General features: G+C 35.8%; 2 protein-coding genes across 5 annotated transcripts; one reads left to right on the forward strand and one right to left on the reverse strand.

Annotated features, from left to right (window-relative positions):
• Nucleotides 1-6: 6 nt before the first annotated feature.
• On the reverse strand, nucleotides 7-2,099 carry LOC141337494 (GTPase IMAP family member 7-like). Its single transcript, XM_073843333.1, has 4 exons — nucleotides 1,999-2,099; nucleotides 1,372-1,493; nucleotides 1,219-1,255; nucleotides 7-1,118 (listed from the first exon to the last, which is right to left on the reverse strand). Exons 1-4 carry the CDS (start codon nucleotides 2,015-2,017, stop codon nucleotides 277-279), a joined length of 1,020 nt encoding a protein of 339 aa, XP_073699434.1. The 5' UTR covers nucleotides 2,018-2,099; the 3' UTR covers nucleotides 7-276.
• A 1,832-nt stretch (nucleotides 2,100-3,931) lies between these two features.
• zfp91 (ZFP91 zinc finger protein, atypical E3 ubiquitin ligase) lies at nucleotides 3,932-16,593 on the forward strand. 4 transcript variants are annotated; one of them, XM_073842017.1, is made up of 12 exons: nucleotides 3,932-4,683; nucleotides 4,978-5,012; nucleotides 6,103-6,204; nucleotides 6,326-6,362; nucleotides 7,322-7,432; nucleotides 8,456-8,533; nucleotides 8,613-8,786; nucleotides 8,955-9,002; nucleotides 9,914-9,992; nucleotides 10,088-10,202; nucleotides 10,285-10,384; nucleotides 13,463-16,593. In XM_073842017.1, the coding sequence occupies exons 1-12, from the start codon at nucleotides 4,289-4,291 to the stop codon at nucleotides 14,454-14,456; spliced, it is 2,268 nt and encodes a 755-aa protein (XP_073698118.1). In that variant the 5' UTR covers nucleotides 3,932-4,288; the 3' UTR covers nucleotides 14,457-16,593. The 4 variants fall into 4 exon arrangements, with proteins under 4 accessions (XP_073698118.1, XP_073698119.1, XP_073698120.1 ...); XM_073842016.1 differs by having other exon boundaries at nucleotides 3,933-4,683; nucleotides 8,952-9,002; XM_073842018.1 differs by lacking the exons at nucleotides 4,978-5,012; nucleotides 6,103-6,204; nucleotides 6,326-6,362 and having other exon boundaries at nucleotides 8,952-9,002.
• Nucleotides 16,594-16,649: the final 56 nt, after the last annotated feature.

The raw sequence follows: 16,649 nt of genomic DNA on the forward strand, positions 1-16,649 counted from the left end.
TAGCTGGACGCAGATGATACTGGAAGCCAGACCCATAAAATGTATAAATGACCGCTTCCACTGTTACAGTAAGAAAAATGTGGATATAGAATACATAAATGAAAGTTTGCAATACATAGACACATTTCACAGACAATGTACACCTTCATATACCCATACCTTCAAATTATTAAACTTTTAAGACTTCCCATTCACCGGAATGTACAATGCAAACATGCTTTGTTTCTATTTATTAATATCCTCTTTCTTTAGCCACATGGCCAGTTTTCAAATAGGTCACAAAAAGAATTTGTTTAATACTGTAATCAGAAAACTGACAATTTTGATTACCAATTCAAAGTCAATGAGCTCTGCTTGATCTCTTGCTATCTCGTCATATTTCATGTTTACTCTTTTTAATGCTTTCTCATAGGCTTCGTCCTCAAGTCGAGCCCTCAGAGCTTCTATCTCCCTGCGTCTCTGCTCCTCTGTCTCCTTCAGGATGCGTTGTTTCTCTTTTTCAATCGCTCTCTCTACCCTTTCAAGCATATCACTGGTGTAATGTTGCCCACCATTTCCAGTGACCATTTTATCAATGTGGTCAAGCAACTGAATAACCTGTTCAGGATTTTGGTCTTGATTGTTAAACACATGGTATCGTCCATTGCATGTTTTGATGAAACTGAGCAGTTCTGGACTGTCCCGCACAAATGCGTGAATGTTTTTGCCCTCCAGTCGATCTCCATGAGTGAACAGTGCCATGATGTAATTGGAGGATTCCTCACCAAAAATGGCTTGAATGATCCTAACAGCTGCTGCCTCTTCATCTGTAAATCTGCCCAGCTGAATCACAACTAAGAAGACATGTGGACCAGGAGCAGAAAGTGGAATACAGCGTTTAATTCTGTTGACCACTTCCTCTTTAGCTAGGCTGGTGTCAAACAAACCTGGAGAGTCAATGACGGATACTTTTCTGCCATTTATTATTGCATGATTTTTTTCACACCCTCCGGTCACAGAGGATAATGATATCTCTGATTTAAAAACCTTTTGTCCTAGGATGGTGTTGCCTGTCGCACTTTTCCCCACACCGGTTTTTCCAACCAAAAGAATCCGGAGTGGATCGTCTGGATGATGCACTGTACATTAACAAGAATAATATCATTTTTAAAACTCTTGGTAATATATTTACATTTACAAACATCTATTTAAAAGAACAAAGAAATAAATCTATATTACCTATATCTTCCAAATCCTGTTTTTGTTGCTTGAGGATCTAAAAATGATTCATATAATGTTACAAATTTTATCATATTTGGCCACTTAGGCTATACTGTTAAAAAGATAATAAGCTTAGAGTGAAAAAATGACAACACACACACTTAAGCATACCTGAATCCCTAATGCAATAGCAATGACAATTATAACAAACACCAGTGATTCGGCAGAGAAAAATGAAAACCAAGACCTCAAGGTCGTTGTTGATGATCCAGGAGAAATGTTGCTCCGGGCAGCTATGAGGAAAGTCGTGGTTAGAAAAAAACATTAAAACTTTTTTTTTATTTTTGATCTATAGGGGAAAAGAAATTGCTGGGCAGACTGTGACACCTTTCATGAGGCAAAATTTTATCAAGCAACGTTTTATCAAACTAAAACAACACTTTCAAGTTATTACTGGAATATTTCAGTTCTTCTATTTAATAAATATTCCATACATCCTTTGAGCCCATAAACAAGGCCATTTTATGAGTTTTAAGCTAAAAAAAAAAAACCTTACAGTTTTTATGGTTTAATTCCTAATTTATTTTGTATTACACCAACACTCTTTGCTACTGCTTCAAATCAAGCTTTACCTGTCCATAAACGATTGCTGTCTCTTTAAAATCACTCGAAAGGCTGCTGATTGTTTTTTTTATTATTATTAAATAACTACTTTAATCAGCAGATTTCTTATTTTCAATGCAAATAGTTAGTATTAACAATTCTCTTCAGTGGATGAAAATAAAAGTTATTACTCACCTCTATTTGAAGAGCACATCCTGCACGTATAGATGTAAACTAAGTTTCGTTTTTGTTTCCTATCAAAAGTTTCGTTAACTCCTTATGAAGCTTGATAGACTAGCTTTACCGGAAGGGTAACCTAGTGTAGACTACCATCTACAGGAGACAGGATGCCACTGCATGACAGTAAGACACTAAAATGGTTGATTTATCATTATTTTTTGCCCGTCTCGAAATGTATTCAATCCTAGGTGCATTGAGTATTCCTTTTGAGTTCCACACAAATATAAATGAATAGTAGGTTTTTTTTTTTTTTTAAATATAACAATAATTGTTATTATTATTAATAAGGTATTTAAAAAATACTATTCATTTTTTTGTGTGTGAAACTTTTATTATTAATACTATTATTAGCAAAATAGCTGTGGTGAAAATGATGCCATCCACACAGTGAATATTATTGCATTTTTTATTAGTATTAATAATAATAATTTTAACTTAATGTAATTTTAATTTACTATTATTTTTCATTTTAAAATAATTTATTTCGTAATAAATCATAAACATTTAACAATTCAAAACTTTATATATTTTCATAGTATAATTTAAAGGACACTTTCAAAATAAACATTTCATAATAATTTTCACCTGCATGTCATTCAAAATGTTCATGTCTTTCTTTCTTCAGTCGCAAAGAAATTACGTTTTTTTAAGGAAAACATTCCAGGACTTTTCTCCATATGGTGGACTTTAATGGTGCTCAACGGATTGAAGGTTAAAAATGCAGTTTAAATGCAGCTTCAAAGGGCTCTACATGATCCCAGCTGAGGAATAAGTGTCTTATCTACTGAAACGATTGGTTATTTTATAAACAAAATGTACAATTTATATACCTTTAACCTCAAATGCTCGTCTTGTCTAGCTCTGCAATTTGCATCTTTGCACTCTGGTTCTATACAGTTAGGGTATGTAAAAAAACGCCCATCATTTTTTCCTCCAACTTCAAAATCATCCAACATCGCTGCAGAAGTACCAACCAAGTGTTTACAAGTGAATGTACAAAATAGATCAAATGCCCTTTACCAAATGCCTTTTTAATGCCTTAAAATGTAAAACAGCGATGTAGGGCGATTTTAAAATTGGAGGAGAAAATGACATGGGAGTTTTTCTACATACCCTAACTGTCCTGAACCTGAGTGCACAGAGTACGCATGCGCATCGCAGAGCTAGACAAGCATTTGAGGTTAAAAAGTGTATAAATAATAGTTTACTTAAGAAAATGACCAATCATTTTCGCTAGATAAGATCTGTATTCCTCGCCTGGGATCATTCAGAGTTATGTGAAGCTGCATTGAAAGTGCATTTTTAACCTTCAATCCGTTGAGCACCATTAAAGTCCACTATATAGAGATCCTGGATAGTTTTCCTCAAAAAACTTAATTTCTTTGTGACTGAAGAAAGAAAGACGTGAATCTTGGATGACATTGAGGTAAGTAAATTATCAGGACATTTTATTCTGGAAGTGGAGTAATCCTAAAACTGTGTCTAATATGATGATAATGATCTAAAATAAATTATGATCAAAAATAAAAGATTCCATGTTTCCAAAGATTTATTGTGAATTGTATATAGCCTAATAAAAAGCAGAATTCTGTTAGAATTAATAAAAATAAAAGTAATCTGCATTGATACTTTTTTCTGAACATTCTACAGTAGGTATTGTTAAACTACTATTGTTCTACAAAAAAAAGACAACGCTGAAAAATGTTGAACTAAATGACAGCAACGCCTACAATGCATCCAACGAGACTCTTACAACGCCATATTCTTCAATTTGAAGCACATATGGAACGACGTTGGTTGTTTGTATTTCGCAAAGCAGCTTTTGTAAGTCGGCGAAAACTGGCACACGTACAGCCGTAGCGCTGTGTGTCGCTGCCGAGCTCGTCTTCGGCTTTATCTCGACTTAAAGGAGACGCAACAAAGAGCGACAGTAGTGGGCCCTGCTAACAGCGTGGCTTACTATAGCTTTAAGAACTTAAAATAGGGTCTGGGTCTTTAAAATGAATTTTGCACAGTTATTATAGAGATGATAGACTAAGTTTTCTATTTCTACGACTTATATTTTTGCACTACATTTGCAAAGACAAGTAAGAGCGTCCACTGAAATATGTTTGACAATCGGATCAGGGCCGTTAGCAAGCCAACATTTCTAAAATTTTATGCCTCCTGTTTATTTCAAGCTATGTTTCTTTTTGTTGAGAATTTTTGAGGCGTCCTGAAGTAAGACAAAACAACTTTAGTGGTGATGGAGCCGCAGATCTCGAACAACAAAGAGGAGGTGGAGAATGAGACGGCCATGGAGAAATCCGCGGGGCAGAGTACCGCATCCACCCCGTGCAGGGCATTCAGAGGACGTGGGGACGGGTGCTTGAAGAGCGAAGTGACTTGCCCACCCGAAACAAACGGAGCTGCAACGAGCGTGGCGGGTTCCGGGCGGGTTTTACGGGACAGGTCAACGCGAGCGATTCCCGGGTGGAGGCAGAGTGATATCGCAGAGGACCGGAATGAAGTAACACGCGATGCTGCGGCGAATCGCCGGAGAAAAGCGAAATGCCCGCGGCGCAGGAAGAGCGCAGCAGCCGCTGCGGGTGCATCGGATGCGGGCAGAGAGTTCGGCGGCGACTGCGACCTGCCAGAGGAGTACGTGAGACTTTTGAGTCTGTAATATACATGGCATGTTTTACAGCACAATAACAAGGCCTCGTTTGTGCAGATCCTAATAATAACGCATGGCATTTCTGTGCTACTTTCACACATTAAGGCGTAATGCTGACAGACTGCAGTGTTTACATTTGCACTAGTGAAAGCACTAGCTGTGTTTCTAAGCGAGTAGTTGGGCAAAATAAATCACGCAACCCTCAATCTTTGACACTGAAAGGAAAATCTGAAAGATGAGACATAAATAAATCAGCCTGTTTCTCCGTCTTATGACAGGTTTGAAGAAAACAAGGATGCCCTGGTTAATCGAGGTACTTTAAATGGCATTTATTTTGTTAATGAGCTGTCTAAAGGATGCTGTCCCTTAGGAAAATTAACCATGGTTTTACTAAAAAAAATAAAACCAATACACATGGTTGCTATAATTTAACCATAGTAACCAAAATGTAACCATGGTTTTGCTGTGCTAACCATAGTTAGTAAAACTGTGGTTATACATATGGTAATCCATACGCAAAAAAAAACATGGTTACTACTCTTTTACTATAGTAAACAATGGTTAATTTTCGTAAGGGGTATATGGCCAGCCATTTTATTAATATTCCAAAATGACTATTCATTAGTTACTAGTACATATTCTAATTATTAAATTTAAATTATATATAATAATAATAATAGTTGAATTCTTTACCTTTAACAAATAACGTTTTTTGCCATTAAATTTAATGAAGCTCCTTGACTCAGATATCAAGTATTCACCTCAGACTAGTTTGTGTTACAGTTTTACTAGTAACTATTTATTCTGTTCTATAACTTTTTTTTTCTTGTAACTAGTGACCTTCCACCAATAGATACTATCTAGTTTAGCGTTGCAAGTTGTTATTTATTTGATATGCTAGTACTTGTATTATGAAACTAGTATGTATTCTAGTTTTTAACATTTTCAATCTCACTGGTTACAGTAACTTTATCTGTCATAAGAAATGACTAGAATAGCTGTATAGTTAAAATTAAAAATGTTACTACTAGTTATAATTGGGACACAAAGTACAAGTGTAGGTACTAGTGTCTATTCAGTTAGTACTTGTAAAACTGGAAATTGATACCAGCAGCCATTGGAATACAAACTAGTAGGTAATGAATAGTTATCTGAATATTTGGTAACTACAATAAGGATATATATTTTAGTTAACATGAACTAACAATGAAAAATACTTCTATTTTATCTGAATAGATTTACTATTCAGATTTACTATTGAAATAAGTACTAGTATCTAACATACCAGTAATAAAAAGTCCAAAAATTAGAAAGAGATTCTAGTTAGTTTTAAGGAGTTGTTAGAACAGTTTGCCTTAGGATGTGATCTTATTGTTGCTTCATGTGACTGTGTTCTCTTCCAGCGGCCCGCGGCAGACGGGTGCAGGTGCGCTCAGGGGCACGCACCTGCCGGGGCTCGCCTAGGACTGTGTTTAAAATTGAGCCAGATATGGACATTGACTATGGTACGCTGCTAAGCTTTTAAGTGTAGTAGACTGAACCGGTCCACTACAAATGCTTGATCAAATACACACTATAAAATGTGTATATATAAATAACTATAATGGTTGCACATTTTGCTTACAGTGGAGGCCAATAAAGCGGTCGAAAAGACAGGAACAAGGTGATTGCACATTTGTTATGAGAACACATGGACACTTTCTCATGAAAGACCCCATGAAATCACAGTTGAAGTTTTGTGGTTTTATATGCATTTAAAGGGATAGTTTACCCTGAAAGGAAAATTCTGTCATTAATTACTCACCCCCATGTGTTTCCAAACCCGTAAGACCTTCGTTCATCTTTGGAACACAAATTAAAATATTTTTGATGAAATTCGAGAGCTTTCTGATCCTGCACAGACAGCAGCGCAACTGACACATTGAAGGCCCAGAAGAGTAGTAAGGACATTGTTAAAATAGTCCATGTGACATCAGTGGTTCAACAGTCTTCTGCTATTAAGCGCATACGTTGTGGTTCTCCTGTGAAGAGAAGAAATTGTTGAATAAAGTTGTTAGTTTTGTTTTCTTTGTGCTCAAAAAGTTTTCTCATAGCTTCGTAAAATTAAGGTTGAACCACTGATGTCGCATGGACCATTTTATCGATGTCCTTACTACCTTTCTGGGCCTTGAATGTGTCAGTTGTGTTGCTGTCTATGCAGGGTCAGAAAGCTTTCGGATTAAATCAAAAATATCTTTTTGTTCTGAAGATTAATGCAGGTCTTACAGATTTGGAACAACATGAGGGTGAGGAATTAATGACAAAATTTTCAATTTTTGGGAGAACTATCCCTTTAAAATGCATAGCGTTTCTATTCCATTAAAAATGGACTAAAAATTTCTATCAAATTCAAATTTCTATCCTCCATCTATCAAGAGCTGGTAGAGCATCATCATCATTTCCAGCTTTGACGTGAACTACAGGATATTGGCTGTTTGTTAAAAAATGGATAAGTCTAGTTTCAACACTAGAAATAAAACTGTGCTCGTCAAGCCATTTTGTGGGGTCTTTGAAGACACTGATGGCTGCTGATGTTTTGGAGTTGGTCTAACAAGCCCTATGTTTGTTCCTGCCATATTTTAGTGTGGAGAAGAAGGAAGATGAGAGCTTAGATGATGATGATGTTGTAGAAGAGGAAGAGTGTCCATTTGTGGATGATCCAAAAGATGAAAACTACCTACCCATTTCACATAGGTAATGTTGTACCTTGTGTAGTCATACTGATTGTGGTCATTTGGAATTGACACTAATATGGCTTTAGAGGCTTGAACATTGCTGAAACGCGATGCATTAAGAGCCTAAGGGGTGAAATAATTTTAAATTTGGGTTACTGTAACTTATTTTGTCTTCTGGGAAACATGTAAGTATCTTATGTAGGTTTTAGAGGGCAGTACTCAATTAATAAAAAATATGATATTTAGGCAAAATAAGAAAAATGTACGCATCAAAAAGTTTATACCCCTGTCTCTTAATGCATCATGTTTGCTTCTGAAGCATCAGTGAGCGTTTGAACTTGTAATAGTTGCATATAAGTCCCTCAGTTGTTGTTGGGTAAAAAGATGGCTCTCAAAATCATACAGTCATTGTCGGAAAGGGTTCAAATACACAAAAATTCTGAAAAACCAAAGAATCCGTGGGATCTGAAGGACTTTTTGGAAGAACAGCAGGCAGTTTAACTGCTCGGAACAAACAAGGGGCTCATGAACAACCATCACTAAACAAAAAAAAAAAAAAACACAGCTGTGGATCATTCTGGTAACAACACAGTATTAAGAATCAAGCGTATGTAAACTTTTGAACGGACGTTTTTAAAAATTTAACTGTTCTCTTTTGGACTGTATGTAAACGACTTTGATGTGAAATATCTTATTCAGGTCAGTACTAAAAAAAAAAAAAACATGCATGTTGTATGATGCCTCTTATTTTGGTAAAATAATTAACATTTTGCAGGTTCTGCAAGGTGTATGTAAACTTTTGACTTCAAATATGCTGTAAGTGTCAAGGTTAATGTAGAATGTATAATGATACTGTCTTGATAAATAATCCAATCCCATACAGTTATGCCACTGGTGGTATCTAGATGTATGTTTTCTTTAAAAAAAAAAAATACAGTAATAAAAAAAATATAGAAAGATAGAGAAACACAGCTGATTTCGCTCATCCATTAGATTATGTGTGCTGATTAAAGCTTGTTGCTAATGTTTGTTTTTTCAACAGTGATGAAGAGGACACTATCAGCAGTGAAGAAGACGCCCCTTTTAGAGATGACATGAATGACCAGAGCTATGAACCTAAGTACGATAAATGTGTTTTTGTATGTTCTGAAGATCACGTCTCCTACGCCCTCTACATTTCTGTTGTTATTTCCATGCAGGGATTGTCCTAAGTCGAGGCGCAGACCTCCTACTAGACTGACTGAGAAGAAAGACAAGTCTGCAGTGCAAGAGACTGCAACAGAGCAAGAGACAGAGATCAAAACTGAGGGAGGAGAGAGCACAGATGTGCAGACCGCTGCTGAAGCTGAGGAAGGTGCCGAGCCACCCAGGAAGTGAGTCAGTGATGTTGTTTTGTGTTTGTGATGGAAATACAACTTGACACTTCTACAACAAAATCTTAAGTCTCACTCACATGTTCTCACTTGAACTCTCACTTGGTGAACGACAAACAAATATTAATCGTCATACTTTGTTGTTGTTGTTTTTTTTTGTCTTAGAAGAGGGCGAAGAAGGAAAGATGATAAAAGTCCTCGTCTTCCTAAGAGAAGGTAACAAAGCATCTCAGATTAAATGTTAAAAACAGTCCTAAAACATGGCTGTATCCATCTCACTTTTTATTTACAATACAAAAGTTGCTAAAATTGTTTATATATATAAATAAATAACATTATTTTTATTCAGCTGGTTAACAAAGCTATTGTTAATAAAGTCTGGATTAAATCTGTAGGATGTCCTACATATCCTACAAAATCAGTCGTAAATAGCTTGAGAATATTTGTAGCAATAGCCAACAATACATTGTATTGGTCAAAATTATTTTTTTACTTTTATGCCAAAAACCATTAGCATATTAAGCAAAGATCATGTTCCATGAAGATATATTGTAAATTTTCCACTGTAAATATATAAAAATTTCATTTTTGATTGGTAATATGCATTGCCAATAACCTATTTTGGACAACTTTAAAGGGGATTTTCTTAATATTAAAATTTTTTTGAACCCTCAGATTCTAGACATTCAAATAATTGCATCTCACCCAAATATTGTCCTATTCTAACAAGCCATACATCAATGAAAAGCAGTGTTAATTTAGTCAACAAAGACGATGACGAAAAATATTAGTTAACGAACACGTTTTCTGTGACTAAGACTATGAACTAAAACTAATGTCTGATGATAAAAACTATGACGAAATGTATGCCGCGTCTTGTCATAAGCTATTATCATAAGCTTAATTGATTTGGTCTCAAGAGAGAAGAATTAATGACTGAATTTTTGTTTGAAGACTACAAAATAAATACAAAAATAAATGTTGGTAACTGCAGTTTGACTAAAAGTAATGACTAAACGTTGCAAAAAAAATTCCAAAAATGTACCCTTATTAGTGGTTTTGTGGTCCACAGATATAAATATACTAATTCCCTACAATAACTGGAGATCATTTGTTCTTATACTCAGGAAAAAGCCGCCAGTCCAGTATGTGCGTTGTGAAATGGAAGGATGTGGTACAGTCCTGGCCCATCCACGCTATTTACAGGTACAAGCGAAAACTAGTGTTTCCCTCACTGACTGACTGACACCTAACATACAAATTAGACTTAAAGCCTTTTTGCTGTCTTTTTTCTCCTACAGCATCACATTAAATACCAACACCTGATGAAGAAGAAGTATGTCTGCCCTCACCCCTCGTGTGGACGACTCTTCCGGCTGCAGAAACAACTACTGCGTCATGCCAAGCACCACACCGGTAAGACAGACACGTCTAGTGTGCTTGAAATAGTGATGAAGTGTCTTGGTTGGGCTTTTTTAAAGTTCACTCTGTGTTGCAGATCAGAGAGACTATATTTGTGAGTTCTGTGCTCGCGCCTTCAAGAGCTCTCACAACCTGGCTGTGCATCGAATGATACATACGGGAGAGAAACCACTACAGTAAGTCAAATATTTGCTGCTTACAAACTACTGCACACTTTTAATTTTCCAACTGAGAAGTACAACCGCTAGATCATTTTTGTACAAACTCAAACAGGAAAATCGGGTTTTGTATCTCCTGAAGGGTTTAATTTTGTGATAATGACCAGCTGACTGTTAATTATCCTGCTTATTATACGGCTACCTAAATTAAAAGGATGTTAAATACTGATTTTAATTCAAATAGGTGTAATTTTACCAAGTTTGCCAAAATGAAAGTTTGATGGTTTAACTTTTAAAAAGGAAGAATGGAGTAATTTTTTATAAACGTGCCTTTAAAAACATTACTGGTGTCCATCTTGAGACAAAATAAAGACACTGATATATTTTAACATCAGTCAGTGCAAGTTTCTTTCAGTTGAAACAGGTCAGACTTGCATTTTAGTCTGGGACTAGGTAAATTTAAGATTTTTTAAATTAAAATATCTAAAAACCATTAGAACAATATTTTGTTGACTTGTGTACTTACATTATCTCAAATGTTTCCAAAAATGTTTAAATCCAGATAAATACGCAGTTTTGTCATTGCGTCATCTGCTAGTGATGACATACAACCTCGATTTCTGGTTTTATTTTGTAAAAAACATGGAAACACCAAAGATGCTTTATGTGTTTTATTAGACAAGTAAGGAATGCACAGAGTAGCATTATAACAGAACTTTCAACACACTCAAATGTTTCTAGTATGATAAAACAGCGCTGCTTTACCCCACATACGCATGACCAGAAGGAGTGAAAACGTAGACTGTGGCATAATAAAAGCTTCGGCTATTTGTCGCGCTCATCTCTTATCGGCCTTGTTTCACTTCCACAGCTTTTAGCCCCATCCTGCTTCATACTACAGTGATGTTACTAAAACTTTAAAAGGCAACAACTTCCATAATTCCACACTCAATCATGGTGTCATCAAACTACGCCTTTGTTTCCTTGTTTGTTTTAAATATGCTGCCTATAATGACATGCTGTGTTTTCAAAAGGAACCCTGGGTATTAAGACTTGTATGGCTTAATATAATGTAAATAATGTTTCTGAAATATGTAGTAGAAAACCCATAAAAGACTTTTGTCATTTAAAAAAAAAAATCCACATTGTTTTATACATAATTTGGACTATGGGGGGCGCCATTATGACATGAAATGGTTGCACGTGATGAGCTATACTGGCGCTATGTTTTGCTATTTTTACTCTACAGCTACTGAAAGAGCTTTTAGGTGGCGATGGATATATTTGTGGGCTCAACTTAATGCCGTACCATCTTTTTTTTCCCCCACGAGTCTAAACGCCCTCGGATATCAAGTGAAATCCACACTGAGAAACTTCTTCAGTGGCTGCGGCATCAGTGGCAGGATGACATTGACTGTTTGTCTCTGCCGTTTGTAAGCTCTTTCACTAGCTGTGGTCTGCTAAAAGCTTCAAAGGCATCAGGCCAAAAGTGGAGAGAACAAAGACATGGATATTTAGAAATTTTTAGTCATGCACAGGCATCTTTCTATTCTCTTCTCCTTTTCTTATCACTAGGAAAGCAGTGAAGAGTTACTTTGCTTTTCTTGTTGCCCTTTGACTGAAAATTACAACCAAAAGTCACACAATGAGGCATCATATCAGTATTTTATTTCCCGAGTTGTGTTGCGGTAAAAATAGGAAACCGCTAGCGCAAGTAGCTCACTGAGTGCAGTCATTTCACTCCTTTGGAATAATGGCGCCCCACAGTCCAAAATATTTCTAACGATGTGGATTTTTTTTAATAGCGGAAGTCTTTCATGGGTGATCTACTACATATTACAGTAAGAGATGTAATTTACATTACATTAAATGCAAGTCTTAATACCCAGTGTTTCCTTTAATAATAATCACAAGCTTAAGTGTCATGAAATAGATGAAGATTAAAAATATACAGCGTATAAATGAATATATACAAAATTAATAGGAGTTAATAAGATTGATGTGGTTTGAAATGAGTAAAATGTGGAGCAAACAAGAAGCAGCAAAACCTGACAGACAGATTGGCAAAAACAGCATTTTCTGATTTAGTGAAGGTTGATGTTGAATGTATAACATGGAGGATAGTGAGACAATTGTTGCCACCCTACAATACAAGTCAAAAGTTTTTGAACAGTCAGCTTTTTCATGTTTTAAAGTCTCTTCTGCACACCAAGCCTGCATTTATTTGATCAAAAGTACAGCAAACACAGTAACATTTTGAAATATTATTACTATTTAAAATAACTGTTTTCTATCTGAATATATTTTAAAATTTCATTTATTTTTGTGATCAAAGCTAAATTTTCAGCATCATTACTTCAGTCTTCAGTGTCACATGATCCTTCAGAAATCATTCTAATATGCTGATTTGCTGCTCAATCAAGAAATTATAGACATTAGTACTTTTATTTAGCAAGGATGCTTTAAATTGATCAAAAGTGATGAAGATATTTATAACGCGACAAAAGATTTCTATTTCAGATAAATGCTGTTCTTCTGAACTTTCTATTCATCAAAGAAACCTGGAAAAAATCTACTCGGATGTTTTCAACATAATAATAATAATAATAATAAATGTTTTTGGGCAGCAAATCAGAATATTAGAATGATTTCTGAAGGATCATGTGACTGGAGTAATGATGCTAAAATTTTAGCTTTGAAATCACTGGAATAAATCAGATTTTTAAACACATTCAAATAGAAAACAGTTATTTTAAATAGTACAAATGTTTAAATTGTACTGTTTTTGCTGCACTTTGGATCAAATGAATGCAGGCTTGGTGAGCAGAAGAGACTTCTTTAAAAAACATAAAATATCTTACTGTTCAAAAGCTTTTGACTGGAGGTGTACATTCCCTGAAGGTAAATATATAGAGTTGTAAATGTGTTGTTTGTAATAACATTAACTTTTGGTTGTTTTGTAGCAATGTTTTTACCAGGGAGACTTGTGTTTGAGTTGTCATTGTTCATTTTGATTCCTGTAACACATGTAAGTACATTTCACATATTAAAAAAAAAAGAAGACATTAAATTTGAAGCTTCTCATTTCCTTCTTAGGTGTGAAATCTGTGGATTCACTTGCCGTCAGAAGGCCTCCCTTAACTGGCACATGAAGAAGCACGATGCGGATGCCACTTACCAGTTCTCCTGCAGCATCTGTGGCAAGAAGTTCGAAAAGAAGGACAGTGTGGTAGCTCACAAAGCCAAGAGCCACCCCGAGGTGCTCATCGCCGAGGCCCTGGCCGCCAACGCCGGAGCCCTCATCACTACACCTGCAGGAGTCACCACACTCCTGGAGACCCCCACAGGCTCCATTCAGACAGAGCAGGTAGTCCCTGAGGCCCAGGGGAGCTCTGGGATACCAGCGGGACAGGTGGCCCCGGTGACACACGTGGGTCCAGTAATGGTTGTGGATCAGGATCACCCACTACACAGCATGCAGGTGCCGGTGACCCTGGCCTTGTCGTCGACGGAAGAAGAAAACAGCGCTCCTGCGCAGCAGACCTCCGCTCATTCTCTGCAGATGCCACTACAGTTTGTCTCGACGCCCGTCTCGCAGCAACACCAAATCCAGCAGCTACCCATTCAGCCCTCCACTACGAGTGTCGCCCAGCAGGCCGCTTTGGTCCATCAGCTGCCCGGTCAGTCCTACAGCCCTCAATCCCAGATTGTCCACATGGCCTTCAGACCTCTTCCTCAACAGCAGCTCCCACTGGTTTCTGTTGCACAGCAGCTGCCACATCAAAACCAGACCCATCCCAGACCCCCAAGCCACAACCCGGCTTCCAATACTCCACTACTTTCCCAAACCCTGCACGAAGCGTCCGCCGACTCCCGGAGCGTTTTGGGATTCGGAGGCGATCCTGCTTCCTCATCAACTACATCTCCCCAGTCTTCCGCTACTCCTTCAGAGACGAGACAGGTGGTCTGGGAAGGGGACGGGACTAATGAGAACGGAAGTGGGGGCGGGGTTTGGGAGGCGGGCGGAGAGGGGGAGGAGCAAAACATGACGGACAGTTCAGACGGCCAAATACAGCGTGTTCTGCTGTAGTGAAGGATGTTGAAGGTGTAACATGGAAGATAGTGAGATGACTGTTATTTCTCACGCTCCTACACGCCCTGAAGTTAAATATATAGAGTCATAAATATATTGTATGTAATCGCATTAACTTTTGGTAGCTTTGTAGAAATGTCTGTACCAGGGAGACTGTGTTTGAGTTATTGTCATTGTTCATTTTCTATATAAACAGTTATAGTCCCCTCCAACAACCACATCTGTTTTGTGTGTGTGTGTGTGTGTGTGTGTGTGTGTGTGAGCGTGTTGTTTTGTGGCTGTAGAGGCTTCCACAGACCTTAATTCACTTTAGTCTGTGAGTAAAGCCATTGTGTGTAAGCAAACTTGTGCCATCATGTGGCTTGAATTGGTACTGTAGAAATTAGGGACGCACCCATATTACAGATAAGCTGAAAATGTTCATGTTATGGTCAATATTAATATTTCATCCTATTTTGTCTAAATAAAACACTAAAAACAAATCAACTGTTTTAAATGTTACGGCTGGATTTAGGCTTCCCTAATTATTCCCTACCAGTCAAAAGTTTTTGAACAGTATGTTTATTTTTTTAAGAAGTCTCTTCTGCTCACCAAGCCTGCATTTATTTAATCCACAATACAAGAGTAATATTGTGAAATATTTTTACTATTTACAAGAACTGCTTTCTATTTGAAAATATTTAAAAATGGAATTTATTCCTGTGATTTCAAAGCTGAATTTTTAGCATCATTACTCCTCAGTGTCACATGAGCCTTCAGAAGTCATTCTAATATGCTGATTTGCTGTTCAAGAAACATTTTATTATTATCAATATTTAACAGTTGAGTACGTTTCCTTCAGGATTCTTTGATGAATAAAAAATCTGCATTTATCTCAAATAAAAAGCTATTGTAACATTATACACTATACTATTCATTCATTCATAATAGAAATTAATACTTTTATTTAGCAAGGATGCTTTAAATTGAATGTATTTTAAAATGTAATTTCTTCCACATGCGATCAAAGCTTCTAATATGCTGATTTGCTGTTTAAATTATTTATTTTTATTATTATTATTCATATTTAAAACAGCGGAGTACATTTTTAGGATTATTTTGATGAATAGAAAGTTCAGAAGAGCAGCATTAATCTGAAATAAAAAGTTTTTGTAACATACACCAATATACCATTCTATAGCAGTTTTTTTTGTTTTAAATGTGATGGTAAAGACATTTATCATGTTACAAAAGATTTCTATTTTAGATAAATGCTGTTCTTCTTAACTTTCTATTTCTCAAAGAAACCTGAAAAAATCTACTCTGCTGTTTTCAACATCATAATAATTGTTTTTGAGCAGCAAATCAGAATATTAGAATAATTTCTGAAGAACCATGTGACTGGAGTAATGCTGCTAACAATTCAGCTTTTAAATCACAGGAATAAATTAAATTTTACAACATATTCAAATAGAAAACAGTTATTTTAAATAGTAAAAATAATTCAAAATTTTACTGTTTTGCTGTACTTTGGATCAAATAACAGCAGGCTTGGTGAGCAGAAGAAACTTCTTTAAAAAACATTAAAAATCTTGCTGTTCAAAAACTTTTGACTGGTAGTGTATTCATTTTGAAACAAGATTATTCAAATGAGTGTTTTTAAAAAATGAACTTTAATTGAGCATTTAATGATGGCAAAAATAATAAATGCAAACACTTAAATATTTAATAATGGCTGATATACACTACTTTTCAAAAGTTTGGTATAGAATTGGTTTTGAAAGTCTTTTAAATATTACAGTAATATTGTAAAACATTGGTACATTTTAATACATTAAAATTAATTAATGAATTTTCAGCAGCCGTTACACATCGGTGTAACATTATTCTTTAGAAATAATTCTAATATGCTGATTTGGTGCTCAAGAAATATTTATTATTATAAAATGTTAAAAACAGTTGTTGTGTAAACCATAATTTTTTCAGTGATTCTTTAATAAATCTTCTGTCACTGCATGCATTTAAACTAATCTAACTGCCTCTAAACTTTTAAACATAAGTGTATATCCCATTTAAAACTTATAGGCTACCAATTTTATGGAAAAAAAAATCTTTAACATCAGCAGTAACAGCTACAACACCAATATATTGTTGTTCCCTATGTTAAAATTGACACTTGCCTATGTTAAAATACATTGACCATATATATAT

This window comes from Garra rufa, chromosome 6 (assembly GCF_049309525.1).
Source record: "Garra rufa chromosome 6, GarRuf1.0, whole genome shotgun sequence".
NCBI lineage: Eukaryota > Metazoa > Chordata > Actinopteri > Cypriniformes > Cyprinidae > Garra > Garra rufa.